Raw genomic sequence first — 27,513 nt, forward strand, 5'->3', positions numbered from 1 at the left:
TAAGCATTCATGAATAGGTTCTCATCTCCCATGGCATTTGTGTTGTTGTTGTCTTTATGCTTTAAAGATTAAAGAAGGGCACTACTGCCCAAGAAGTTGCATTGACCAACTGCAACAATGTTAGACGTTGTTGCTTGAATCATTGAAATATCACTTTTCAGAATAGACAAATAGCACAAGGTATTGTAGAAAAACAACTGCTTGTTTACAAGAAACAATCTACAAGCTCAAATACACAAAAAGGCATGTTGCATGCAGTTCCCTACTGCATGCTGCTGGAGGGCAGGAATGTAACAAAAACATATTCCTGTCCCAAAGTCAATCAAAATCTACCCCCAACCACAAGACAAACTTGTAACAAAATAATCAAAATCCAGGGAATGATTTCTTGAATCAAGTTCCCCAACCAACCAACTTCAAGAGCCATGCCGGTGCCGCTACTTCATCAATCGAATCTTCCATCGTCAGTTGCAAAAGACAAATGAACTTATATACAACAAAGAGCAAAAAAAAATTTTACAAACAATGCTAATATCGCTTCCCTAAAATAATGCCGACGATCATTGATACCAAGGATACTCCCAAGATGAACTTCAAGGCCATAGCTACCAAAGGTTCTGTGTCATCATGCACATTTGGATCTGCATCAGTAGTTCTTGTGTCCTGGTGCACCCTGTCACTTATCTTGATCTTTCTCTTTAAGAGTGTTGAAGTGTCCAGTCCACAATCTCTTGAAAACACCTCTATTGCATCCTTCAATTCAGCATGCGAGGTTTCATTCTTAACCTGCAGAAACATTAAATGACAATTGTTTAGTGTTCCTGGCCATCATGAGACATAGAACTTGATCTATCAAACTTACCTCTTGTCCGCTTGTTGCGTAGGCCAACAGCAATGCATTCTCAAGCTCTGCAATTTTCCTTTCCATCTGAGTAGTTTTGCTCAGTTTAAGTCTCATTTCATGGAGTTCCACATTGACAAGTGTAAGTTTTTTGCTTTGTTCTATAACCTGCAATTTCCAAACAAGGCACATACAGAATGCTCAAGTATGATGCATGGAATATCAAGATGATATGGGAAGCAGATCAAAAGCTTATCAGATTTCCAGTTGTAATAATAATCTTACACTTGGTTCTTCAATGAAATAAGACAAGTTGAACAGAGGACAAAGACCAACAGTAAATAGGATTTTGTGGACCATTTCTACATTATGTACCTTGTAAAAAGCAATTTAAAGCAAGGCTTTCTTTGCCATATCATGGGAGCTTGGCTGTGCTGGTACATTCTGTGTGAGACATACATCAACTATGTTGTATTGTGCCTGTCGCATGAATGGCCACATGTCCATTGCCCGTAGATGGGAGTGGTGGCATGGCTACTTGTCCCGTATTGCTAACCCGATAGGGCCACCCAGCACAAAAATCCTCATCGATAAGTACTTTCCATGGGCCCATGAATGAGTTGTGCTTCATAAGTTTTTCTTCATTGAAGCACCTCGACATAGGGTAGTTTTTCATATTTAATATTAAGAAAATTTCCATTTTTAGTTAACTTTTATGTTTATAAGATTAATATATGTCGGAGTGCTAAAATAGTGATGAAGGAAGCATATACCAGATTATTAAAGAAAAATATGAACAAATAATTCTATCATGGAATCCTCAAAATATACTATGCTGTTTTCCTGTGTAATTTAATAGAAGAATTGCCTCATGTACAATGTGACTGGCAAAAGACTTGAAGATCAATATCTATACTCTTTATGAATTCGCTTGATATTGGCTTGGAAAAGATGCAAAAGACCAACCTTCTCTTTATTTTGGGTTTTGGCTTCTTGCAATCTCTGCTTAAGCTCCTCAACCTGTTTCTCTAGAAGTGCTGCATCCTGATTCTTAGACCATAATGCATCAAGGGTCTGCTTCATGGAAGCTTGCATTTCGAATTCCTTTGTGGATATCAATTCTTTCTGTTGAAAATTATATATCAGTAAGAAGAAATCACTATTGACAATCAAGTGCATACATAAACTGATGATTAATAATAACAAAGGAAACCCTACAACACATAATAAACTAATAAATCAGATATCATGTCATCATTAGGTTACAAGTGATGTCTTTGACCCAAGGGTAACGGTTGAGTGAGATTTTTTCCACCTTAGGTATGCAAGATTTTCTTTTCTTGTAACAAAGAACTCATTTCCAAAAATCATTCTTATTATTTTATTTACTGAATGTCTGTTACTTTTATTCTACATGTTGCTATATTGACCCCATGCCATGAACCAGTTCCATCAATATATACAGACTAAGGGCGCTAACTAATAACTTCCAAGAAAACCTTACGCCTGATTGCCATGACTTGCTTCTTAATCAGTTGGTGGGTGATTTTTGTTTAAGATCAGTAACTTCCAAGCTCCTTAAACATCACTTGTTCATATTCATGAAGCTTTGACCAAATAGCCACCTCAAAGTTTCATTTATGATATCATGTCATATCTTTACCTCTTAATCCTTCAGTATATTATTTATTTCGGGTTTCAGGTTTACACTCAAGGATAAGGAGCAATAGTGGCAAGATAATTCTAAAGAAAACCTACAGTATACATATACCTATTTAAGCAGGTATGATAGAAGTATCCATGGAGTTTTGCAGTGATACGCAGAAAAAGAGGTCATGATTCACAAGAGATACATCTCAATATAAATGGCCAATACTCTTAAATTTTGACTGAATAAGATGACCTGCAAAGATATTTTAGTCTCTATCTATGTATACGACAACATGAACCATACTACCAATTGCTAGAAAGCCACTATTTAGTTCATCTTATTTGGAAAAAAAGTCCAAGCTGTATTGACTGGAGTTCCTTCCTTTTCATTATTTAAATGCATTATTTTTTGGGATTTGGTTGGGATTCTACCTAGTTCTTGGTCATCAGCAACTTTCACCATATGTCCATCAAAGATCAGTCAAGTTTGGTTCATTTTTGTCAAGTTAGCTGGCTGAAAAGCAACCTTCCAGTTTATATCTACCAATCTGTAGTTAGATTAACCTGGACCATCTAAAATCAGATGATTTTAGTCAAAGTTGATCTACATCAGCTAGTTCATCCAATTCCGAAATGGAAACTTCAATGTGAGAACCAACTCAGAAATATCTCCACCTTCAATTCATACTGTTTAGTTTTGTGATATTAGAATATTATGGACAAAATCATTTATAGATGTGTTAATCTTTTGTTCACTTTGCAGTGACCTTCAGACTACATATTTTGATTTTTTGATACTTTCATTTCAAATTTTTTTCTTTAGTTTACAGCTTTACATTTGTTTTTAATAAAATTTCTGTGTCTTACATGCTAGACAATCTAGAAACCAATTTAAATGCTGCAAACCTTGGTTTAATCACCATGTAGTTGAACCAAACTCATTCTATCCATTTTCAAATTTCTATTCTATTTCCAGTATAGTTGCTTACCTACTCAGAACTTTCATAGAATGATTTTATATATTCTAATCTTATGCTGTTCATCAAGTGAAACACTTGCACCTTAGCCTGGGACAGTCAATGACATAAAATGCTGTAATCCAGCCTTCATAGTGAGATAGGCATTTCTAACAAGCAGTTAAGAGTTCAGTGAGAGACACAAAATAAAATATCACTCATTAAGAGCTATATTACATAATTAAACTACCAGGAAAAGTTAAAGATGCTATGACTGTTTGGTACATGTAAAGAGCGTACTACAAATGAAAAAACAGCCATTGAAGTTGACTCTACAGTCAAAGATTTACCTGTTCTGTTATGGTTCTTTGTGCCAAATCAAGTTCCTTTAAGATTTCCTTTAATTGTTGATCTAAGGAATCTCGTTCTTGAAGCAAGCTCATGTGATCCTTTAGTTTAGCAGTCAGTACTGCCTCCTTCTCAGCAGCAGCTGATACCAAGCTTTCAATCTGAGCAGATAAAATTGCAAGCAAGATATCAAGCATCACTACCCGAATGCTTAAGTGTTGCGAACTATTTTTTAAAATGGAAACAGAGTTCATAAAAGCACCTCTTGGATATAAGTTTTCTCAGCTAGTAACAGCTTGTGTTCAAGTTCAGAAATTCGTGCTTGCATAAGAGATTTCTCAGCCAACTCTGCCTCAAGATTTCCAACAAGGGAGTTGAGAGGGAATTCTCTTGCCTTCTCTTCGGTGGGTTCTTCTTTCAATTGAACTGTTGTTTCAAGTTCTCTCCTCATATTTTGGTACATCTCATGGAGCATGATGTTCTCTTCCATGACAGAGGTTATCTGCAATATCACTTCTGGTTTGAGACAGTAAAGTACATTTCCCAGATGCTTTGGAATATAAATGTTAAACACAGGAAATCATGCTATTAACACACAATTTACCTACATAATAGAATTTTAAATACCTAATTTTACATGTATATGATAGAGAAAATTTATTTATTAACCTGTGACTGGAGTTTGTCTTTGTCAGAGATAAGCAGTTGCTTGACATCATCCATTTCTTTCATAGAAGAATGAAGCTGCATGAATATATCCTCTTTCTCTGCAGTAGCTTCATCAAGTGCTTCTTGGAACTTGTTCATTTTTGTCTCATATGTTGCAAGGTCCTCAGTGAGACTTAGGGTATCTCTTGATAAATCTTCATTCTCAGTTTTAAATTGAGCCAACCTGCAATACAGTTGCTCAACAAGCCCTTCATATTCTTGTAATTTAAAATGTGCCTCTTCCAGGTTGCTCTTCTGAGTTGCTGCAACAATAGCCAACTCACTAGCCTGTTCTTCGTAATTTTTTAACTGATATTCAAGTGCAAACAGCTTCTCATTCAAGTCTCTGTCTTCTAAATCTCGCTGCTTGTGTTTCTCAATAGCTTCATGCAGCTGGGCCTCATTTTCTTTGAGGCAAACTTCAGTTGCAAACAAGAGCTCCAGGCCTTGTGAATGTTCATCAGTCAACTTCGCTATGATGCTTGCATGAGAGGCAAGTTGCTCATTAACAGCCTCCTTCTCTGCATGGATAGATTTCAACACCTCATTAAGCTCATTGACTTTATGCTGATGAGCTTCCAACTCTTCCCTGAGCTCTAAGTTTGATGTAGCCAACAACTCATTTTCAGAAAGTGTTTGTTCACCTTTCAGACTAGCTTCTGAGAACTTTTGCTTAAGCTCCTGAATGTTGTTTTCAAGAGAAACAAGTGTTAATGCATTTGCTCCCAATTCTGCTTCAAGTAAGGTGACAGTTTGAGTAGCTTCAACTGACTGTTCTTTGTAAAATGTTGATTGTTCCTCGAGAGATTTTAACTTCTCAAGCAACTCCTTAGTTTCAGACTCCTTTTGCAAGATGCTTGCAGCTACTTGCTCAAGTTTTAATTCCGCATCCTTGATTAAAGATTCATTTAATGAATTTAACTCCAAGTTTCTTGCAGTAAGTTCCTCCACGGCCTTTCTGTGATGTCCCAACTGCTCTTCAGCGTATCTAAGCTTTTGCTCCAGTTCAGATTGCATAAGAGATTTCTCAGACAACTCTGCTTTAAGACTTTCTGCTAGAGAATCAAGAGAGAATTCCCTTGCTTTCTGTTCACTTAGTTTTTCTTCCAATTTGGATACAGTAGCTTCGAGTTCCTTCCTTGAATTTTGGTGCATTTTGTTGCATTTTTTGTTCTCTTCCATGACGGAGGTTATCTGTCATATTACATCTTAGATAAGAAATTCCTTTTCCCAAAATAATTTGTTCAAATGTGAATCACAGAGAATCATGTAAAACGTTGAAATTTATCGGCATCATAGAATTTTAAGGAACAATATTACAAGTGTAAGATAGGCATGGTATATTTACTAACCTGCGACTGAAGTTTCTCTTTATCAGAGATACGCAGTTGCATGAGATCTTCCATGTTTTTCTGAGAAGAATGAAGCTGCATGAATATATCCTCTTTCTCTGTGACAGTTGCATCAAGTGCTAGTTGCAACCCGTTCATTCTTGTCTTATTTGTTGCAAGCTCCTCAGTGAGACTGAGATTATCTCTTGATAAATCTTCATTCTCAGTTTTGAATTGATCTGACATGCTTTTCAATTGCTCTACAAGCCCTTCCAGTTCCTGTAATTTGGAATGTGCCTCTTCCAGTTTTCCCTTCTGACTTGCCAATTGTTCTTCGGCAGATTTTAACTTCTCAAGCAATTCTTCAGCTTCAGACTCCTTTTGCATGATGGTTGCGTCTGCTTGCCTAAGTTGCTCCAAGTTTCTTGTCGTAAGTTTCTCCAAAGCATTTCTGTGATGTTCCAACTGTTCTCCAGCATATCTAAGATTTTGCTCCAGTTCTGATTGCATAAGAGATTTCCCAGACAACTCTGCTTTAAGACTTTCTACAAGAGAAACAAGAGAGGATTCCCTTGTCTTCTGTTCACTTAGTTGTTCTTGGAATTGGGCTAAAGTAGCTTCCAGTTCTTTCCTAGTGTTATGGTACATCTCATTGCACATGTTGTTCTCTACCATTACAGAAGTTATCTGCAATATTACTTCTGCTTTAGATAACAAGTTTGTTTTCACAAGGCAATTTGTTATGTCAAATCTGAAATACAAGTAATCATGCTTCTATCTTGTAAATTATCGACATTTAGAATTTTATGGACTTCTGTTAAATGCATAAGATAGAGATCAAGGATTTTAATTTCGGATATTGCATTGTACCAGTCTTCGCCCAGACTGGTACAGGTTCAAGCTACATGCCGGTACATATCAAGTTTTGTAAAGAAAGTCTGAAAAAAGACTGAAAACAAAAGAAAAAAGTTATTGCCCAGTACAAGTCCTACAACGTGCAGGCCCAAAATTGAGCAGTATAAGGCCATAGCAGGCAGTATGCCTTATGCCAGGCTTGAATCGCCTGGTTTAGTCTAGTACACGTGTTTATTGGACCGATAATTACCCTTGTACCAAACCATACCAGACAATATTGCAAACGTTGATAGAGATTGTGTATTTACAAACCTGTGACTGGAGTTTCTCTTTATCAGAGCTATGTAATTGCATGAGCTCCTCCATTTCTTTCTTGGAAGAACAAAGCTGCATGAATATATCCTCTTTCTGTGTAACAGCTGCATCAAGTGCTACTTGCAACTCATTCATATTCATCGCATACATTGCAAGGTTCTCAGAGAGACTTAGGTTATCTCTTAATAAATCTTCATTCTTAATTTTGAATTGATCCAACTGGCTTTTTAGTTGCTCTACAAGCCCTTCCAGTTCTTGTAATTTGAAATGTGCCTCTTCTAGTTTACCCTTTTGAGTTGCTGCTACAACAGCTGACTCACTAGCCTGTTCTTCATAAGCTCTCAACTGAGTTTCAAGTGCAAGCAGCTTCTCATACAGGTCCCTGGCTTCTAGATCTCTCTGCTTGTGTTTCTCAATAACTTCATGCAGCTGGGCTTCATTTTCTTTAAGGCTACATTCAGTTGCTAACTGAAGCTCCAAGTCTCTTGAATGTTCATCACTCATTTGTGCTATGGTGCTTGCATGAGAGGCGAGTTGCTCCACAGCAAACTCCTTCTCTGCATGGATGAATTCCAGAAACTCCTTAAGCTCATTAAGTTTGTTCTGATGAGATTCCAACTCCTCCCTGAGCTTTGAGTTTGATGTTGCCAATAATTCATTTTCAGCAAATGTCTGTTCACCTTTCAGATTAGCTTCAGAGACCTTTTGTTTAAGCTCCTCAACAATGTTTTCAAGAGAAATCAGTTTCATCACATTCACCCCCAACTCTGCCTTAAGTGAGGCTACATTTTCAGTAGCTTTGACTGCCTGTTCTCTATAAAATGCTGATTGTTCTTCAACAGATCTTAACTTCTCAAGCAATTCGTTAGCTTCAGACTCCTTCTGTATGATGCATGCATCTGCTTGCTCAAGTTTTAATTCAGAATCCTTAAATAAAGATTCATTTAATGAATTTAACTCCAAGTTTCTTGTCATAAGTTCCTCCACAGCCTTTTTGTAATGTTCCAACTGTTCTCCAGCATATCTAAACTTTTGTTCCAGTTCTGATTGCATCAGAGATTTTGTAGACAACTCTGATTTAAGAATTTCAACAAGAGAATCAAGAGAGCTTTCCCTTTCCATCTGTTCGCTTATTTTTTCTTCCAATTGGGCTATGGTTTCTTTGAGTTCTTTCCTTGCATTTTGGTGCATTTCATTGTGCAAGTTGTTCTCTTCCATGACAGAGGTTATCTGCAGTATTACTTCTGTTTTAGATAAAGAAATTCCTTTCCTAAAACATTTTGTTATACAAATGGAAAATACAAGAAATCATGCGTCTATTTTGTAATTTATGGGCATCACAGAATTTAAAGGATCCATGTTACATGTAGAAGATGTAGATTGTAATTTACTAACCTGTGACTGGAGTTTCTCTTTATCAGAGAGAAGAAGTTGCATGTGATCGTCCATTTCTTTCTTTGAAGAATGAAGCTGAACGAATATATCCTCTTTGTCAGTAACAGCTGCTTCATGTGCTACTTTTAACTCATTTATTTTTGTCTTATATGTTGCAAGCTCCTCAGTGAGACTCAGGTTATCCCTTGATAAAAAATCATTCTCAGTTTTGAATTGATCCAACTTGCTTTCCAGTTGCTGAACAAGCCCTTCCAGTTCCTGTAATTTGAAATGTGCCTCTTCCAGTTTGCCCTTGTGAGTTGTTGCAATGACAGCTGACTCAATGGCCTGTTCTTCATAAGCATTTAACTGAGATTCAAGTGCAAGAAGCTTCTCGGATAGGTCTCTAGCTTCAAAATCTATTTGCTTGTGTTTGTCAATAGCTTCATGCAGCTGGGCTTCATTTTCTTTAAGGCGATATTCAGTTGCTAACTGGAGCTCCAAGCCTCTTGAATGTTCATCAGTCAATTGTGCTATAGTGTTTGCATGAGAAACGAGTTGCTCGACAGCAGCCTCCTTTTCTGCTTGGATGAATTTCAATAACTCCTCAAGCTCATTAACTTTGTGCTGATGAGATTTCAACTCCTCGCTGAGCATTGAGTTTGACCTTACCAACAATTCATTTTCAGCACGCGTCTGTTCACCTTTCAGATTAGCTTCTGAGACCTTTTGCTTAAGCTCCTCAACATTATTTTCAAGTGAAACCAATGCCATCGCATTTGCCCCCAACTCCGCTTCTAGTGAGGCTACATTTTCAGTAGCTTGAACTGCCTGTTCTTTATAAAATGCTGATTGTTCTTCAAGAGATTTTAACTTGTTAAGCAATTCTTTAGCTTTAGACTCCTTTTGCATGATGCTTTTGGCTGCCTGCTCAAGTTTCAACTCAGAATTCTTTAACAAAGATTCATTCAATGAATTTAACTCCAAATTTCTTGTTGTTAGTTCATCCACAGCCTCTTTGTGATGTTCCAACTGTTCTCCGGCATATCTAAGCTTTTGCTCCAATTCTGATTGCATAAGAGATTTCTCAGACAAATCTGATTTAAGACTTTCCACAAGGGAATCAAGAGTGAATTCCCTTGCCTTCTGTTCGCTTAGATTTTGTGTCAATTGGACTATAGTTTCTTCCAGTTCTTTCCTTGCATCATTATGCATCTCGTTGCGCATGTTGCTTTCTGCCATGATAGAGGTTATCTGCAACATTACTTCTGTTTTAGATAACAAATTCCTTTACCCAAAATAATTTGCTATACAAATGTGAAATACAAAAGGTCATGCTCCTATTTCGCAATTTATTGGCATCCTAGAATTTGAAGGACCCATCTTACATGTAGAAAAATGAATATTATTAATGACTAACCTGTAACTGGAGTTTCTCTTTATCAGAGATGAGCAGTTGCATGAGATCCTCCATTTCTTTCTTTGAAGAATGAAGCTGAAGGAATATATTCTCTTTTGCTGCGACGGATGCTTCAAGTGCCACTTGCAACTCATTCATTTTTGTCTTTAATGTTGCAAACTCCACGGTGAGACTCAGGTTTTCTCGTGATAAATCTTCATTCTCAGTCTTGAATTGATCCAATGTGCTTTTCAGTTGCTGAACAAGCCCTTCATGTTCCTGTAATTTGAAATGTGCCTCTTCAAGTTCACTCTTCTGAGTGGCTTCGAAAATAGCTGACTCACTAGCCTGTTCTTCATAAGATTTTAACTGAGATTCAAGTGCAAGCTGCTTTTCGTACAGGTCTCTGGCTTCCAAATCTCGCTGCTTTTGTTTCTCAATAGCTTCACGTAGCTGGGCTTCATTTTCTTTGAGGAGAAATTCAGTTGCAAACTGGAGCTCCAAGCCTTGTGAATGTTCTTCAGTCAACTTCGCTATGGTGCTGGCATGAGAGGCCAGTTGCTCGACAGCAGCCTCCTTCTCTGTATGGATGGATTTCAACACCTCATTAAGCTCACTGACTTTTTGCTGATGAGCTTCCAACTCCTCCCTAAGCTTTGAGTTTGATGTAGCCAACAATTCATTTTCCGCAAGTGTCTGTTCATGTTTCAGATTAGCTTCCGAGATGTGTTGCTTAAGCTCCTCAACTTTGTTTTCAAGAGAAACCAATGTCTTTGCATTCACTCCCAACTCCGCCTTAAGTGAGGTGACAGTTTCAGTAGCTTCAATTGCCTGTTCTTTATAAAATGACGACTGCTCTTCAAGAGATTTTAGCTTCTCAAGCAATTCCTTAACTTCAGACTCCTTTTGCAAGATGTTTGCAGCTGCTAGCTCAAGTTTCAATTCTGAATCCTTGATTAAAGATTCATTTAATGAACTTAACTCCATGTTTCTTGCCGCAAGTTCCTCCACAGCTTGTCTGTGATGTTCCAACTGTTCTTCAGCATGTCTAAGCTTTTGTTCCAGATCAGACTGCATAAGAGATTTATCAGATAACTCTACGTTAAGACTTTCCACGAGAGAATAAAAGGAAAATTCCCTTGCCTTCTGTTCGCTTAGTTTTTCTTCCAATTGGGCTATAGTAGCTTCGAGTTCTTTCCTTGCATTTTGGTGCATTTTGTCGTGCATATTGTTCTCTTCCATGACAAAATTTATCTGCAATATTATTTCTATTTTAGATAACAATTCCAATTTCCAAAATAATTTGTTTAATTTGTTCTACATATGTGAAATGCAGAGAATTGTGCTCCTACCTTGCAATTTATTGGCAATTTTAAGATTCCAAGTAACACAATTAAGACAGAGCTTCAGTATTTACTTACCTGTAACTGGAGTTTCTCTTTATCAGACATGTGTGATTGCATGATATCTTCCAATTCTTTATTGGAAGAATGAAGCCGCATAATTATATCCTCTTTCTCTATTATAGCTGTATCAAACTCTACTTGTAACTCGTTCAATTTTGTCTCATACGTTGCAAGCTTCTCACTAAGACTAACGTTATCCCTTGATAAATCTTCATTCTCAGTTTTAAATTGAGCCAACCTGCTATACAGGTGCTCAACAAGGCCTTCATGTTCCTGTAGTTTGCAATGTGCCTCATCCAGTTTACTCTTTTGAGTTGCTGCAACAATAGCTGACTCACTAGCCTGTTCTTCATAACTTTTCAACTGAGATTCAAGTGCAAGCAGCTTCTCATACAGGTCTTTGGCTTCAAAATCTCGCTGCTTGTGTTTCTCAATAGCCTCATGCAGTTGGGTTTCATTCTCCTTGAGGCGAAATTCAGTTGCAAACTGGAGTTCCAAGCCGCGTGAATGTTCTTCAGTCAACTTTGCTATGGTGGTGGCATGAGAGGCTAGTTGCTCAACAGCAGCCTCCTTCTCTGTATGGATGGATTTCAAGAACTCATTAAGCTCAATGACTTTTTGCTGATGAGCTTCCAACTCTTCCCTATGATTTGAGTTTGATGTAGCCAACAATTCATTTTCTGCAAGTGTCTGTTCATGTTTCAGATTAGCTTCTGAGATATGTTGCTTAAGCTCCTCATAATTGTTTTCAAGAGAAACCAGTGTCTTTGCATTTGCTCCCAACTCTGCCTTAAGTGAGTTGACATTTTCATTAGCTTCAATTGCCTGTTCTTTATAAAATGACGACTGCTCTTCAAGAGATTTGATCTTCTCAAGCAATTCCTTCACTTCAAAGTCCTTTTGCAAGATGTTTGCAGCTGCTTGCTCAAGTTTCAACTCTGAATCCTTGATTAAAGATTCATTTAATGAATTTAACTCTGAATTTCTTGCTGTCAGTTCCTCCACAGCATTTCTGTGATGTTCCAACTGTTCTCCAGCATGTATAAGCTTTTTCTCCATATCAGACTGCATAAGAGACTTCTCAGACAACTCTGCTTTAAGACTTTCCACAAGAGAATCGAAAGAAAATTCCCTTGCCTTCTGTTCACTCAGTTTTTCTTCCAATTGGGCTATAGCAGCTTCGAGTTCTTTCCTTGCATTGTGGTGCATTCCTTTGTGCATGTTGTTCTCTTCCATGACAGAGGTTATCTGCAACATTATTTCTATTTTAGATAACAAATTCCATTTCCCAAATAATTTGTTTAAATTGTATGTGAAATGCAGGGAATCATGGTCCTGCCTTGCAATTTATAGGCATCATAGAATTTGAAGTTCCAAGTTACAAGATTAAGATAGAGATTCTGTATTTACTTACCTGTAACTGGAGTTTCTCTTTATCAGACATATGTAATTGCATCATATCCTCCAATTGTTTCGTAGAAGAATGAAGCTGCATGAGTGTATCCTCTTTCTCTGCAGTAGCTTCATGGAGTGCAGCTTGTAACAGGTTCATTTTTGTCTCATATGTTGCAAGCTCCTCGGTTAGACTCAGGTTATCTCTTGATAAATCTTCGTTCTCAGTTTTGAATTGAGCCAAACTGCTTTGCAGTTGCTCAATAAGCCCTTCATGTTCCTGTAGTTTGAAATGTGCCTCTTCCAGTTTGCTCTTCTGAGTGGCTGTGAGAATATCTGACTCACTAGCCTGTTCTTCACAAGTTTTTAACTGAGATTCAAGTGCAAGCAGCTTCTCGTAAAGGTCTCTGGCTTCCAAATCTCGCTTCTTGTGTTTCTCAATAGCTTCATGCAGCTGTTCTTCATTTTCTTTGAGGCAAAGTTCAGTTGTATACTGGAGCTCCAAGCCTTGTGAATGTTCATCAGTCAACTTAGCTATGGTGCTCGCATGAGAGGCAAGTTTCTTATCAGCAGCCTCCTTCTCTGCATGGATGGATTTCAATAACTCCTCGAGCTCATTCACTTTGTCTTGATGTGCCTCCAACTCTTCCAAGAGCTTCGAGTTTGATGTAGCCAACAACTCATTTTCAGCAAGTGTTTGTTCACCTTTCAGGTTAGCTTCCGAGACCTTTTGCTTAAGCTCTTGAACATTGTTTTCAAGAGAAACCAATATCAACGCATTTGTTCCCAACTCTGCCTTAAGTGAGGTGACATTTTCAGTAGCTTCAACTGCCTGTTCTTTATAAAATGTTGATTGGTCCTCGAGATATTTTAATTTGTCAAGCAATTCCTTAGTTTCAGACTCCTTTTGCAAGATGCTTGCAGCAGCTTGCTCAAGTTTTAACTCTGAATCCTTGATTAAAGATTCATTTAATGAATTTAACTCCAAGTTTCTTGCTGCAAATTCCTCCACGTCCTTTCTATGAAGTTCCACCTGTTCTCCAGCATGTCTAAGCCTTTGTTCCAGTTCAGACTGCATAGGAGATTTCTCAGACAACTCAGCTTTAAGACTTTCTACAAGAGAATCAAGAGAGAATTTACTTGCCTTATTTTCGCTTAGTCTTTCGTCCAATTGGGCTATAGCAGCTTCAAGTTCTTTCCTTACATTTTGGTGCATTTCGTTGTGCATGTTGTTCTCTTCCATGAGAGAGGTTACCTGCAATATACTTCCATTTTAGATAGCAAGTTCCTTTCTCCAAAATAGCTTTTTTAATTGTTTCTACAAATGTGAAACACAGGAAATTGGACTCCTACCTTGCAGTTTTCAGCCTCATAGCAGTTCAAGGACCCAAGTTACATGTATAAGATAGAGATTATGTATTTACTAACCTGTGACTGGAGTTTCTCTTTATCATTGATATGGGATTGAATGATATCCTCCAATTCTTTCCGAGAAGAATGAAGCTGCATGATTATATCCTCTTTCTCTCTAACAGCTGTATCAAGTGCTACTTGTACCATATTCAATTTTGACTCATAAATTGCAAGCATCTCAGTGAGACTCACATTATCTTTTGATAAATCTTCATTTTCAATTTTGAACTGATCCAACTTGCTGTTTAATTGCTCTACAAGCCCTTCCACTTCCTGTAATTTGAAATGTGCCTCTTCCAATATGCCCTTCTGAGTTGCTGCAACATCTGGCTCACTAGCCTGTTCATCATTTCTCAACTGAGTTTCAAGTGAAAGCAGCTTCTCGTACAGGTTTCTGGCTTCCAGATCTTTCTTCTTGTGTTTTTCAATAGCTTCATAAAGTTGCGCTTCATTTTCTTCTATGCGAGATTCAGCTGCATGCTGTAGCTCCAAGCCTCTTGAATGTTCATCAGTCAATTTAGCTATGGTGCTTGCATGAGAAGCGAGTTGCTCAACAGCAGCCTCCTTCTCTGCATGGATGGATTTTAACAATTCATTGAAGTCGTTCACTTTGTGTTGATGATCTTCCAACTCCTCCCTGAGCTTTGAATTTGATGTAGCCAGCAATTCATTTTCAGAAAGTGTCTGTTCACATGTTAAATTAGATTCCGAGACCTTTTGCTTAAGCTCCTCAACATTATTTTCAAGAGAAACCAGTTTCATTGTGCTCGCCTCCAACTGTGTCTTAAGTGAGGCAACATTTTCAGCAGCTCCAACTGCCTGTTCTTTATAAAATGCCAATTGTTCTTCAAGAGATTTCAACATCTCCAGCAACCGTTTAACTTCAGATTCCTTTTGCATGAAGCTTGTAGCTGCTTCCTCGAGTTTCAATTCTGAATTCTTGACTAAAGTTTCATTTAATGAATTTAGCTCGAAGTTTCTGGCCGTAAGTTCCTCCACAGCCTCTCTGTGATGTTCCAATTGTTCTCCAGCATATTTAAGCCTTTGCTCCAGTTCTGATTGCATAGTAGATTTCTCAGACAACTCTGCTTTAAGACTTTCAACAAGAGAATCAAAAGATAATTCCCTTGCCTTCTGTTCACTTAGTTTTTCTTCTAATTGGGCTATAGCAGCTTTGAGCTCTTTCCTGGCATTTTGGTACATCTCATTGCATGTGTTGTGCTCTTCCATGACAGAGGTTATCTGCAACAGTACCTCCAATTTCAATAAAAATTTCTGAAAATAATTATTTAATTTGTTATATGAATGTAACATACATGAAGTCAAGCTCCTACCATGCAATTTATTGGCAACATTGAACTTTAAGACCCATGTTTCACATACAAGTTAGAATTGTTCATTTACTAACCTGTGACTGGAGTTTCTCTTTATCAGAGACGTGGAATTGCATGAGATCCTCTATTTCTTTCTTAGAAGAATGAAGCTGCATGAATATATCATCTTTCTCTGTAACAGCTGCATCAAGTGCTTCTTGTAACTCATTCATATTTGTTTCATACATCACAAGCTTCTCAGTGAGACTCAGGTTATCTTTTAACAAATCTTCATTGTCCATTTTGAATTGATCCGACTTGTGTTTTAATTGCTCTACAAACCCTTCCAGTTCCTGTAATCTGAAATGTGCCTCTTCAAGTTTTCCCTTCTGAGTTGCTGCAACAACTGCTGACTCACTAGCCTGTTCTTCATAAGTTCTCAACTGAGTTTCAAGTGAAAGCAGCTTCTCATACTGGTCTCTGGCTTCCAAATCTTTCTGCTTGTTTTTCTCAATAGCTTCATGCAACTGGGCTTCATTTTCCTTAAGACGAGATTCAGTTGAAAACTGTAGCTCCAAGCCACTTGAATGTTCATCGGTCAATTTTGCTATGGTTCTTGCATGAGAGGCAAGCTGCTCAACAGCAGCCTCCTTCTCTGCATGGATGGATTTCAACAACTCATTAAGCCCATTGACCTTGTGCTGATTAGTCTCCAACTCCTCTCTGAGTGTTGAGTTTGATGTAATCAACAACTCATTTTCAGAAAGTGTCTGTTCACATCTTAGATTAGCTTCTGAGACCCTTTGCTTAAGCTCCTCAATGTTGTTTTCAAGAGAAACTTGTTTCATTGCATTTGCTCCCAACTCTTCCTTAAGTGAGGCAACATTTTCAGCAGCTCCAACTGCCTGTTCTTTATAAAATGACAATTGTTCTTCACAAGATTTGAACTTCTCAAGCAATTCTATAGATTCAGACTCCTTTAGCATGAAGATTGCAGCTGCTTGCTCAAGTTTCAACTCTGAATCCTTGACAAAAGTTTTATTTAATGAATTTAGCTCTAAGTTTCTTGTTGTAAGTTCCTCCACAGCCTTACTGTGATGTTCCAATTGTTCATCAGCATATTGAAGCTTTTGCTCCAGTTGTAATTGCATAAGAGATTTTTCAGATAACTCTGCTTTAAGTCCTTCCACAAGAAAATCAAGAGAGAATCCCCTTGCCTTCTGTTCACTTAGCTTTTCTTCCAATTGGGCTAACCTTGCTTCAAGATCTTTCCTGGAATTTTCATGCATATCTTTGAGCATGTTGTTCTCTTCCATGATAGAGATCATCTGCAATATTGCTTCCATCTTAGATAACAAATTCCTTTCAGAAAAGATACTTTGTTATACAAACACAAGAATTTATTCTCCTAACTTGCAATTTATTGGCATTAGCAAAATTTCAGGAACCACATTACATTTATACAATAAAGATTGTGTATTGACTAACCTGTGACTGGAATTTTTCTTTATCAGATATAAGCAGTTGCATGTTATCTTCCATTTCCTTTTTAGAAGAATGAAGCTGCATGAATATATCCTCTTTCTCTGTAACAGCTGCATCAAGTGCTACTTGCAACTCATTCATCTTTGTCTCATACATTGCAAGCTTCTCAGTGAGACTCAGGTTATTTCTTGATAAATCTTCATTCTCAATTTTAGATTGGTCTGACTTTCTTTTCAATTGCTCTACAAGCCCTTCCAGTTCCTGTAGTTTAAAATGTGCCTCTTCCAATTTGCCCTTCTGAGTTGCTTCAACAACAGCTGACTCACTAGCCTGTTCTTCATAAGTTCGCAACTGAGTTTCAAGTGCAAGAAGATTCTCATAGAGGTCTCCTACTTGCAAATCTCGTTGCTTGTGTTTCTCAATAGCTTCATGGAGCTGGGCTTCATTTTCTTTAAGGCGAGATTCAGTTGCAAATTGGAGCTCTAAGCCTCTTGAATGTTCATCTGTCAAACTCGCTATGGTACTAGCATGAGAGGCAAGTTGCTCAACAGTGGCTTCTTTCTCTGCAGAGATGGATGTCAACAACTTGTTAAGCTCATCGACTTTGTGCTGATGTGCTTCCAACTCCTCCATGAGCTTTGAGTTTGATGAAGCCAACAACTCATTTTCAGAAAGTGTCTGTTCACATCTTAGATTAGCTTCTGAGAGCTTTTGCTTAAGCTCCTCAAGATTGTTTTCGAGATAAACCAGTTTCATTGTGTTTGTGCCCAACTCTGCCTTAAGTGAGGCAACATTTTCAGAAGCTTCAACCAACTGTTCCTCATAAAATACCAAATTTTCTTCAAGAGATTTTAACTTCTCAAGCAATTCTTTAGCTTCAGAATCCTTTTGCTTGAAGCTCTCTGCTGCTTCCTGGAGCCTCAACTCTGAATCCTTGACTAAAGATTCATTTATTGACTTCAAATTCCTGTTTGTTGCAGTAATTTCCTCCACAGCCTTTCCATGATGTTCCAACTGTTCTTCAGCATCTCTAAGCTTTTCTTCAAGTTCTAAAATTCGTGGTTGCATAAGTGATTTTTCAGACAACTCTTCTTTAAGATTTTCTATAATAGAATTAAGAGATAATTCTCTTGCCATCTGATCACTTAATTTTTCTTCCAATTGGACTATAGTTGCTTCAAGTTGTCTCCTTGCATTTTGGTACATTTCGTTAAGCATGTTGTTTTCTTCCATAACAGAGGTTATCTGCAATATAACTTCCTGTTTTAGATAACAAAATCCTTTTCCAGAGAAGCTTTGTTATACAAATATGCAATACAAGATATCGTAGCTATTTATATGCATCATAGAATTTGAAGCACATACGTATGCATATGATAGAGAGATAGAAACTATGTATGTACTGACCTGTGACTGGAGTTTCTCTTTATCAGAGTTAAGCAGTTGCAGGAGATCTTCTGTTTCTTTCTTAAAAGAATGAAGCTCCATGGATATATCCTCTTTCTTTGCAACAGCTGCATCAAATGCTACATGCAACTCGTTCATTTTTGTCTCATAAGTTGCAAGCTCCTCAGTCAGACTCAGGTTATGTCTGGCTAAACCTTCATTCTCAGTTTTTAATTGATCCAACTTGCTTTCCAATTTCTCAACTAGTCCTTCCATATCTTGTAATTTGAAATGTGCTTCTTCCAGTTTGTGCTTCTGAGTTGATGTGATAACAGCTGACTCACTAACCTGTTCTTCATAAGTCCTCAAATGAGTTTCAAATGCAAGAAGCTTCTCATACTGGTCTCTGGCTTCCAAATCTCTCTGCTTGTATTTCTCAATAGCTTCCTGCAGCTGGGTTTCATTTTCTTTAAGTCGAGATTCAGTTGCAAATTGGATCTCCAAGCATTTTGACCGTTCATCAGTTAATTCTGTTATGGTGCTTGCATGAGAAATGAGTTTCTCAACAGTAGCCTCCTTCTCAGCATGAATGGATTTTGAGAACTCATCTAGCTCATTGACTTTTTGCTGGTGAGCTTCCAGCTCCTCCCTGAGTTTTGAGTTCTCCATAGATAGCAACTCATTTTCAGCGAACTTCTGTTGAGTTCTTAGATTAGCTTCTGAGACCTTTCGATTAAGCTCCTCAACATTGTTCTCAAGAGAAACCAGTTTAATTGCATTTTCCCCCAACTCCACCTTTAGTAAAGCAACATTTTCAGTAGCTTCAACTGCATCGTCTTTGTAAGATATCAATTGTTCTTCAAGAAAGTTTAACTTCTCAAGCAATTCTTTAGCTTCCATCTCCTTTTGCTTGATGCTTGCAGCTGCTTCCTGGAGTTTCAACTGTGAATCTTTGATTAAAGATTCATTTAATGAATTCAACTCCAAATTTTTTGCAGTAAGCTCCTCTAGAGCCTTGCTGTGATGTTCCAACTGTTCTCCATCATATTTGAGAATCTCAAGTAGTTCCCTCTCTCGATCACTTGAAGCCTCAAGATCTTCCTGAACACTGGCTACTTTTTCTTTTAAATATTTCAACTCATTTTTCAAGATCTGAATTTCATTTTCAGATTCATAAAGTTTCTTCTCCTGATTATTTGACAAGTCTTCAAATTTCTTTCTATCTTCTACAACTACATACAGGATATCTGTCAACTCCCTCTCCTTGTCATTTGCAGCTTGATGTGTAGCTTCAAGTTCGGTAACAAGCCCAGAAACCTTGCTGCTGGATTGCTTTGATAGAGCCTCAACATCTCTATGTTTTTCCTCGATAGTGCTTAGTAGTTGCTCAAGTTCCTTTGTCCGAGAATTAGTAGCTTCCAACAGTAGTTCCAATTCTCCTGCTCTCTTTTTAGAATCTTCAGCCCTGGAATGAGATGAATGAATCATGTCTTCCAGCTCTATACTGCGGAGATGTGTTGCAGTAGCTCGTTCCTCATGTTCTGCACACTTTATGAGAAGATCATTGAGCTCTTTCTCAAGCTCTGAGTTCCTCAAAGATGACTGACTCAAGGAAGATTCCAATTGGCCAACCCTATCTTCAAAACTTTCCAGACAACTTCTCGATAGTGCATTATCTGCAGTGAGTTCCATTATTTTCTCATTGAGTTTGTTTATTTCACTCTCTGCATCAAGCCTTTTTATCTCTGCAAGATTTATTTGTTGCTCGAGCTCCATATTCTTCTTCTCAGAGGATGCCAATTTCATCTCACTTTCTTTCAGCTGTTTTCTGATACTCTCTTCGGCTGCATTTGATGACTGGACCAAACCCTCTAACTCAAGGTTTCTTTTGGCACTAACTTCTGCAGTTATTCTTGATTCATGATAGAGCTGCTCAAGCAGTTCCATTTTTTTATTTAACTCTTCTTTATATGACAGTGCTTGTGAGAGAAGTGAGTCTGTTTTCTTTAAATCCTGATCAGCTAGATTTATCTTCATCTCCAACTGGCTATGTGTTTCCTCATTTTCCAACAACTTCGTGTTAAGATCTGTCACAGTGCTCTCTAGAGTTGCCTTCTCTCTGGTCAACTCAGACAAATCATTTTGTAAACTAGATATCTGCACTTCTTGGTTCTTAAAGCAAGCTTCATCTGCTTCCCTTTCCTTTACCTGTTCTTGGAGCTTCAGTTCCAATTCCTGCAAATTCACAAGCTTTGTTTCGAGATCCTCTCTTGAAGTAGACAGCATATTTTCTAATTCAGCGACATCTGCTCTCAATTGCTCCTGAGAAACCTTATACAGATTTAGTTCTTCAGACAGTCCACATATGAAATGATCTTTAGAAGCAAGTTCTTGCTCCAGTTTAGCTACTTGTGATTCTGATATTTCCAACTTCTCCTGAGATATTGAAAGCTCTAATAAAGTACTTTGAAGTGCTTCTTCAACATGCTGTTTCTCTGCATTCTCATTATGGAGTTCTTTCAACTCCATTTGTAGGTCATTGACTTGACCTTCCATCTCCTTTGCATTTGCATGTGCCAGATCCAACATCATTTGTAGCTCCAAAACATTCTTTGATTCTGATTCTGCTTGTAAACTACTGTGCTTATTTAGTTCTTCAAGTTTATGTACTTTGCTGACTGAGGACAATAACTCTTCTTCAAGAGCCTTCATCCTTTTCCTCGAGCTATCCAGCTCAGTGGACAACTCAATGAACGATTCCTTTGCATCTGTAAGCTCCTTATCCTTTATATATGAAGCTTTTAGTGCTTCCTCCAGGGATTCAAGCTGCAAATTATATATCTGTTCAGCTTCTAATATCTGGTTTTTCATCAACTTATGGCCAAGTTCAAGTTCTTCACAATGCTTGGTCATTTTCTCTAGCTTGTCATTTGCTAGATCAAACTCAGAAATTAGCAAGGCTTTTTCAACTTCTGAACTTTTCAATTTTCCAAGGACAGTTTCAAGTTGAAGCTCGAGTTCTTTGTTCTTCTCTTTCATTTTTATAGAATCAACATGTGCTTCTGAACTGTCCGATCTATGATTGGCATTATGTGAGGTTTCTTCCACTTCCACCATTGGGTTGAGCAGGTGAGATCTTTCTTCTACATCTGCCAATATTTCCTTCTCTACCTTTATAAATTCCCCATCTGATGCAGATTCCTCCTCCTCTTCTTTCTTTCCTTCTTTTCCCAGTAAGTCTGTACTGTCACTCCTTAGACTCTGTTTTTCGTCCTCAGCTACCTGCAATGTAGAATATGGTCAGAAATAGCAAAATAGGTCTTCTTGGAGGACAGTAACAAGTGGTTATTAGGTACTTCCACTTGGTTGGTGTCAGCATCAGTCATGTTCAAAATTCCTGATTTGCTTGATGGATGGCATTTCCTAGTATTTATATATGTTACTTGGACCTCAAGGTGTTGTGGAAATTGTGAATCATAATCATGCGTAGCATATCCAAAAGCACAGAAATAACCAGATCATCTATTCTGGACTCATTTGAATGTTAAAATGAAAGTTTATTTGGCTTTGGTTGCTATCATCAAGATATTGTGAAAGATTAAAAGATTATTGAAGTGTTCAGAACTACTTCCTGGAAACAGAAACAAAAGACAGAAAGTTGGGTTTGCATACATAATATGCATCCCGTATTACTTTCTTGTCAGCTCCAACACAATTGTCAGAAGGATAAGGCTTATGAACTAGTGATCATTTTAGCCTGAGGAGTCAAAGCTGATGAAGTTTCAAAGAAAACATTGGAGCCATATAATATGCAGCCACAGATATTGGATATCGGTTACTTTAGCTGCCGTATTAAAAGCCCTAGTACAGATGAGGTTGGAAAAAAGAGAAGTACCAGGAAGAATTTAAGTTCAGCATCAGTTATTAATCACAAAACCATCTTAACACAGGCGAGAAAGAACTTTGACATTGCAATGAACATACTACCAGAAATTCGTTTAGCTAATGACACTAATTTAGTTAATATGCCCTTGTTATTGAATCAGCAAACATGTAATTTACAAAAAAATGGACTCTAGGGAGTTTCATGTTCTGATATCAGGTAATGGTTAAATCTATATGGCCTCATTCATTTAGGCAAACAACAGTTGATAAATCTAGATAAAACCAAATATGCACTATATATATAATATCTTTGTGTGTCTGTGTAAAAATATATGCATACATGCTTTGTTAATCTAGGATCGACAGTTGCCTAAAATTGCATTTGTAGTCTATAATTTATAGGTTTGATAAAGCTTTTACATCATTATCTCTTGTCAAATCTGACTACTAACTAATGCATGGTGCATGTAGGCTAATGATCAATCCAAAACATGCTTAAGTTTCTACTTTCTAGAAACAACCATATGATTCAGAGTTTCATGCATCCAGTGACCAAATTTGATATTGCATAAAAACAGAAGACAGTCACAGAATTGTAATATTTTAGCAAACATTTCCAGGACCAAAAAGTTTGATGTGCGTTATTGCAGCAACATATACACGAATTAAAGGTATACAGAAACAAAAAAAGTTATGAGGTGGAAATAGTTACATCTATATTAGCCTCTTCGGATAGCTTCACCTCAATGTAGCCTGAACTTCCTTGCAATTCTTCAGCCATTTATCTTAGAAGTCCCTGTAAGTAAATGTCCTTTGAACATGTTAAACAAGATTAAATAGCTATGCCTCACAACAATCTCTCACCAAAAAGCTTATGCATGCACATATACTTAGAAACAAGAACTCATACTTGATGGAAGCAGTACTTTTGACCAAAGAAAATGACCTGTCGAACCCTCAATGCATGAAATTGGCAGGATTACGCAAAAAATAACTTAAATGAAATTTCTTAACTACCCACCATCGGTTTCATATTTGACCAATTTTAATCCAATAAGGGAACAATCAAAATCATCAGATTTCTGCATGCCATTCGCTGGAACCCGTCAATGGGAATTTCAACGTGCTGCAGAAAAATTTAACAGAGTTAGGCTCCAAGAATTCAAGCTTATCCATAGTTTAAGGCTTCACCAATGTAAAGAGTGTAGAGATCGAATAGTATCACCGCCCCAGGAGATTAGACAACTATTCCAACTGTCTGGTTGCTTGATTGTATGCATACTTCCATGGGGAGTATTCAAGAAAAGAAGATTAAACTATAATTTTCGCTAAATAAAAGTTTAAACTTCAAAAAAAAAAAAAAACTCTGCTTTTTAGAGTATTTACGGGGGAAAAGCAACAAAAAAACAGGGTATATTGTGTGCTACTGCGAGCACGAATCAGGACATTCCAGAACAAAAATTATACCTTTTGTAAAGAAATTTGAAGTAAATTTAATCTAACCTCGGAAAATCTTCCAGATGATATCATAGAACAAAAACTCTCTAAACCGCAGCTAAGATCGATTAAGAATTAGAAAACGGGCAACAAAAATCACTTAGATCAAAGATCCAAACCAGAAGGTTACCGAGACATGGAAACCCCAAGGAGATTCAATCTTTACTACGATTATACCCTCACAAACCTGATCTTAGAGAGAGCAAAACAAAGCATCACAACTAGTTATCGCGACGAGGTACGAAGATCAAGAAAGCAAGCGGTCAATCCCAAAGAAAACCGATGCTGAATTTGAATAAGCAAAGTCCCAATTAGACTTCCAAGTGATCCGACGAAGAGTGAGCGGCTTCAGAGGGCCTTCTTTCATGTTTAGAGAGAGAGCGAGAGAGAGAGGTTTCTTTGGGAGGGGGAGTGGAGAGGGAATCTTTGTCAGAGAGCAGCAAAAAAGGAGCCCACTGGGACCCGGGCGAGTTCGGTGACTCTCCACCGCCACCCGGTTCGGTTACCACCGGGATCGAGCTCGGAATAGAGTGGACTCCTCCGTCGTACCACCGGGTGTCGTTACTACCGCCGTCACGTTGCGATCAGATCGGATTTGTTCTTAGTAGCACAAAATTACGAAGATACCCTCGTAATTGGTCGTGCGGCCCGGGCGGGATTACATGACATGAACGACGGTTGATTTCCAGTCCCATGGCGAAAATACCCTCCTATGTATTTTTTTCTTTCATACAATTATTTTATTGCATAAATCAAAACAAAAAGAAGAACACAGAAAATAAATTATTTTTAAAAACTGATGTGGTTTCTTAATCAAACGAGGAATATTCATCAAAACTCGATTACTTATTATTATTATTATTATTATTTGATCGACACATGCAATAATATTATGGGGGGAGTTTGTAATGTTTTGAAGAGAATGAGCTTGATCTTCCATGTTCATTCCTGATATAGAACCATTAGAGGTCAGTGGTTTTCTGATGATCTTTTCCTCAACGAAATCTCTCTAAGATTCTGTTAAGGAAAATCCTCTATTCTGTTGAGGAAAATCCTCTATTCTGTTAAGGAAAATCCTTCTTCTTTTTAATTTGTATAAATAGAAGAGGGACATGTTGATATATTTAAGCTTTTTCACTTCTTCAATAAAGCTTTTTATCTTCTATTTTCTTATCTTCAATAAAGCTTCGCTCTTGCCTTCGGTAGAATGAAAGGTGAACGCCTATGTCCACACAAACATGTTAATGTATTTAAGTTTTTTACTTCTTTAATAAATTTTTTTTAATAATTATTCTTATCTTTTATTATTGAACACTTCCATCAAAAGATATTTTGACTGAGTTGGGCATGTGTCAGTTCATGCTTCTTTCTTCCTTAGAAACTATTACTAAAAACCCGATTAGAAGGGTAAAAGTGTCATTGCTGGGCTCTCGGCCTCTTCTTCCCTCCTCTAATAATCCAAATACAGAAACGAAGCACCTGATGCGACCGTAGCAGTTGAGGGTGGGCAGTTCCGTAAGCAGCTCAGCAATGGGGCCACGGCGGTGGGGTTTAGCTTTTTGGCCTGAGAGCGGCAGCCAAAACCGACCGACCAAACCGACCTCGCCATGTCTGCGAAAGCCATGGATGATGACGGCCTCCTCCAACTCACAAGTGCCTCCTGTTTCCTTCCTTTTGCTCTGTATCTATCCATCCTCCACAAGCTTTCCACCCCACTCTGATCCAATCCTCTTCAGCCTTGTTTCTTCTCCCCTCTTTACGCCAAACCATCTCACCTCCTCTCTCCTTCCATCTCTGCCACAAACCTGTGCTGCTCTTCGTTTGACTGATTCTTAATTGGTGACAGATTAAATGGCCGGCTATTGAATTTGATCATTGCGTGCAGTTCACAACTTGATGATCTTTGGAAAGGAGATTTAAATCTGTGTCAACTTGCATCTTTAGGATGGATGAGTCCTTAGGTGGAAGGTACCATCTCTGAATCATCAACTGTTGAAATGAGTGGGTGGATCACTTTTGTGAATGACTGTAAAATACAAACAGCTCAACAAAGTTGATGCGGAGGCACTGTAGGGGGATGAAGAACTTGGTATAGGAAATAATTTATAGAATATAAATCGAAATATTATGAACTCATGATTACGAAAGACAACTATAAATTTGACAAGAGGATCTGATATATTATCATCAAATCAATATTTAAAATAAAAAATATATATTATCAAGACTCTAATAAGTACTGTATTGGTCGTATTAGTGTACCAACACTTATACACCAATATATATATATCAAAATTTTTAAAAATAAAAATAATAAAATAATAAAAGTTAAGACCTATGTTATCTTTTTATAGGATCATGTCATGTATTAGATAGTAGTACATCATCATCTACATATCAATATTTAAGGTGTAAAAATATATCAAAGAATATTTCAAACACTCAACTTTTGATAAGAGAATTTGATATACCACCATCAAATCAATATTTAAAGTATAAAAATATATCATATGAGATTCATATATTCATCAAGTCTCAAATAAGGATTGTCTTAATCATGTGTGTACTAATACTATATACACCAATAAATACTGAGTTTTTTTTTTGAAGTATTAAAATAATAAAAGTTACCTCAAAACAAGACCTATATTATGTTTTTTACTGGTTATTATAGTAGTACAAGACCTAAATTAATAAATATAGCTTGTATTAAACCATACCATGAAATACTACAAACCTTGACTATATCTTCTCATACCAAAATATATGAATGTATAAAGATATTTTATAAAGTAATGGCACCATATATTTATGTTTTTTTTATCCTTCTTATACAGCTTTTTCTATTCTTGGATTCTCTGTGCTGCTCCAAAAATATATATATATAAAAAAAGATTTACCCACTTCGACAAGCATATTTATATCAATGAAAATGAAATCCATCGTTGCTGTAATCAACTCATATTGGACCCGAATGGGATCCAGGAGGGTGTAAAGATAAAAAAGGAAGCAAGGCCTTATCATGAGCTGCCAAGAACAAATATATAAATTATTTGTCCTGTCATGCTAGCAAGTGTGCGTGTAGATGCCATCCACTCTTGTGAATGGATCGAAGCACCCCTCAAGAACAACTGTGCCGTGAGCTGTATCAGAATAGCGAAGCTGTGTTGATAGATGATGATGCAGGGGTGATTGTGTTCGATGAAAAGTTTGTCTTCTTGTCATCTCATCGAGGTAGTATAAAACAGAAGCTTTCCTGTCAACACTCATGCAAGAATAACCTTTCCAGCTGTGAGTTGGGGCCCAAAAACACTACTTTGAATCCTTGGTATCATTCTGCATATGGTTCTTTGTTGTTCGGACCCAATGGGTTGTAATATTCTCTGATCTTGGATTCAATACTCATCTTTTATGAAACGTGGGTGCCAATTTGTAAGTGGAATTGATGCTGAATAGTATTGTATATAAACACCGGATAGTGTGTTACATGTATCACTCTTTTTCTTTTCCTTGAGAGAAAATATCAAGTATATATATATGATCACATTCGAATGTTTCCTCTTGAAATGAAAGTTATCATTAACTGGGTCCTCGAAGAACTCCAAAGTAAATTAATGATTGAAGACATCAATCATTCTTTCCACATGAAGATGATGGATGGAATCGACAGAATCCATGTGTCTTCTTTATATTACCATTGCCTAGTAGCCCACAAGACAACTCCAAGAGCGGTTTTGCCATGTCCAGAATCCATTGAAGATGAAGTCTTGCCTTTGGAGGGAGTTCGTCATTCTAGCGGAACCTGTAAAATGAAAAAGCGTAATCAATGAATCGAGTGGGAGTCTCTGTCAAATTCTTGGATTGTTCTCCTTAAAAGGAGATAGTATTGGAGGTATCAGAACATTTACGATGTGTGGCCTGAAGGGACTCTTGAAAGGTTGTATGGTGCCATTGAGTGC

At 37.4% G+C, this 27,513-nt stretch overlaps 1 protein-coding gene across 2 annotated transcripts; it reads right to left on the reverse strand.

Annotated features, from left to right (window-relative positions):
- Positions 1-163: 163 nt before the first annotated feature.
- On the reverse strand, positions 164-23,917 carry LOC103988560 (uncharacterized). 2 transcript variants are annotated; one of them, XM_009407126.3, is made up of 21 exons: positions 23,742-23,917; positions 23,079-23,183; positions 22,770-22,853; positions 18,194-21,454; positions 16,790-18,031; positions 15,397-16,629; positions 14,004-15,230; positions 13,720-13,830; positions 12,598-13,647; positions 11,199-12,431; positions 10,921-11,031; positions 9,799-10,848; positions 8,400-9,632; positions 7,002-8,234; positions 5,856-6,521; positions 4,465-5,697; positions 4,058-4,297; positions 3,798-3,956; positions 1,808-1,966; positions 863-1,009; positions 164-786 (listed from the first exon to the last, which is right to left on the reverse strand). In XM_009407126.3, exons 3-21 carry the CDS (start codon positions 22,836-22,838, stop codon positions 529-531), a joined length of 15,915 nt encoding a protein of 5,304 aa, XP_009405401.2. In that variant the 5' UTR covers positions 22,839-22,853; positions 23,079-23,183; positions 23,742-23,917; the 3' UTR covers positions 164-528. The 2 variants fall into 2 exon arrangements, with proteins under 2 accessions (XP_009405401.2, XP_009405400.2); XM_009407125.3 differs by having other exon boundaries at positions 23,079-23,917.
- Between the last annotated feature and the right edge of the window lie 3,596 nt (positions 23,918-27,513).

This window comes from Musa acuminata, chromosome BXJ1-6 (assembly GCF_036884655.1).
Source record: "Musa acuminata AAA Group cultivar baxijiao chromosome BXJ1-6, Cavendish_Baxijiao_AAA, whole genome shotgun sequence".
NCBI classification, from domain to species: Eukaryota; Viridiplantae; Streptophyta; class Magnoliopsida; order Zingiberales; family Musaceae; genus Musa; species Musa acuminata.

Coding starts and splice junctions, on each gene's coding strand:
- LOC103988560 (XM_009407126.3), bottom strand. CDS start 22,838: ATGGCTGAAGAATTGCAAGGAAGTTCAGGCTACATTGAGGTGAAGCTA. Junction 15,231..15,396: donor AAGAGAAACTCCAGTCACAG/GTTAGTAAATGA, acceptor GTACTGTTGCAG/ATAACCTCTGTCATGGAAGA. Junction 8,235..8,399: donor AAGAGAAACTCCAGTCACAG/GTTAGTAAATTA, acceptor GTAATACTGCAG/ATAACCTCTGTCATGGAAGA.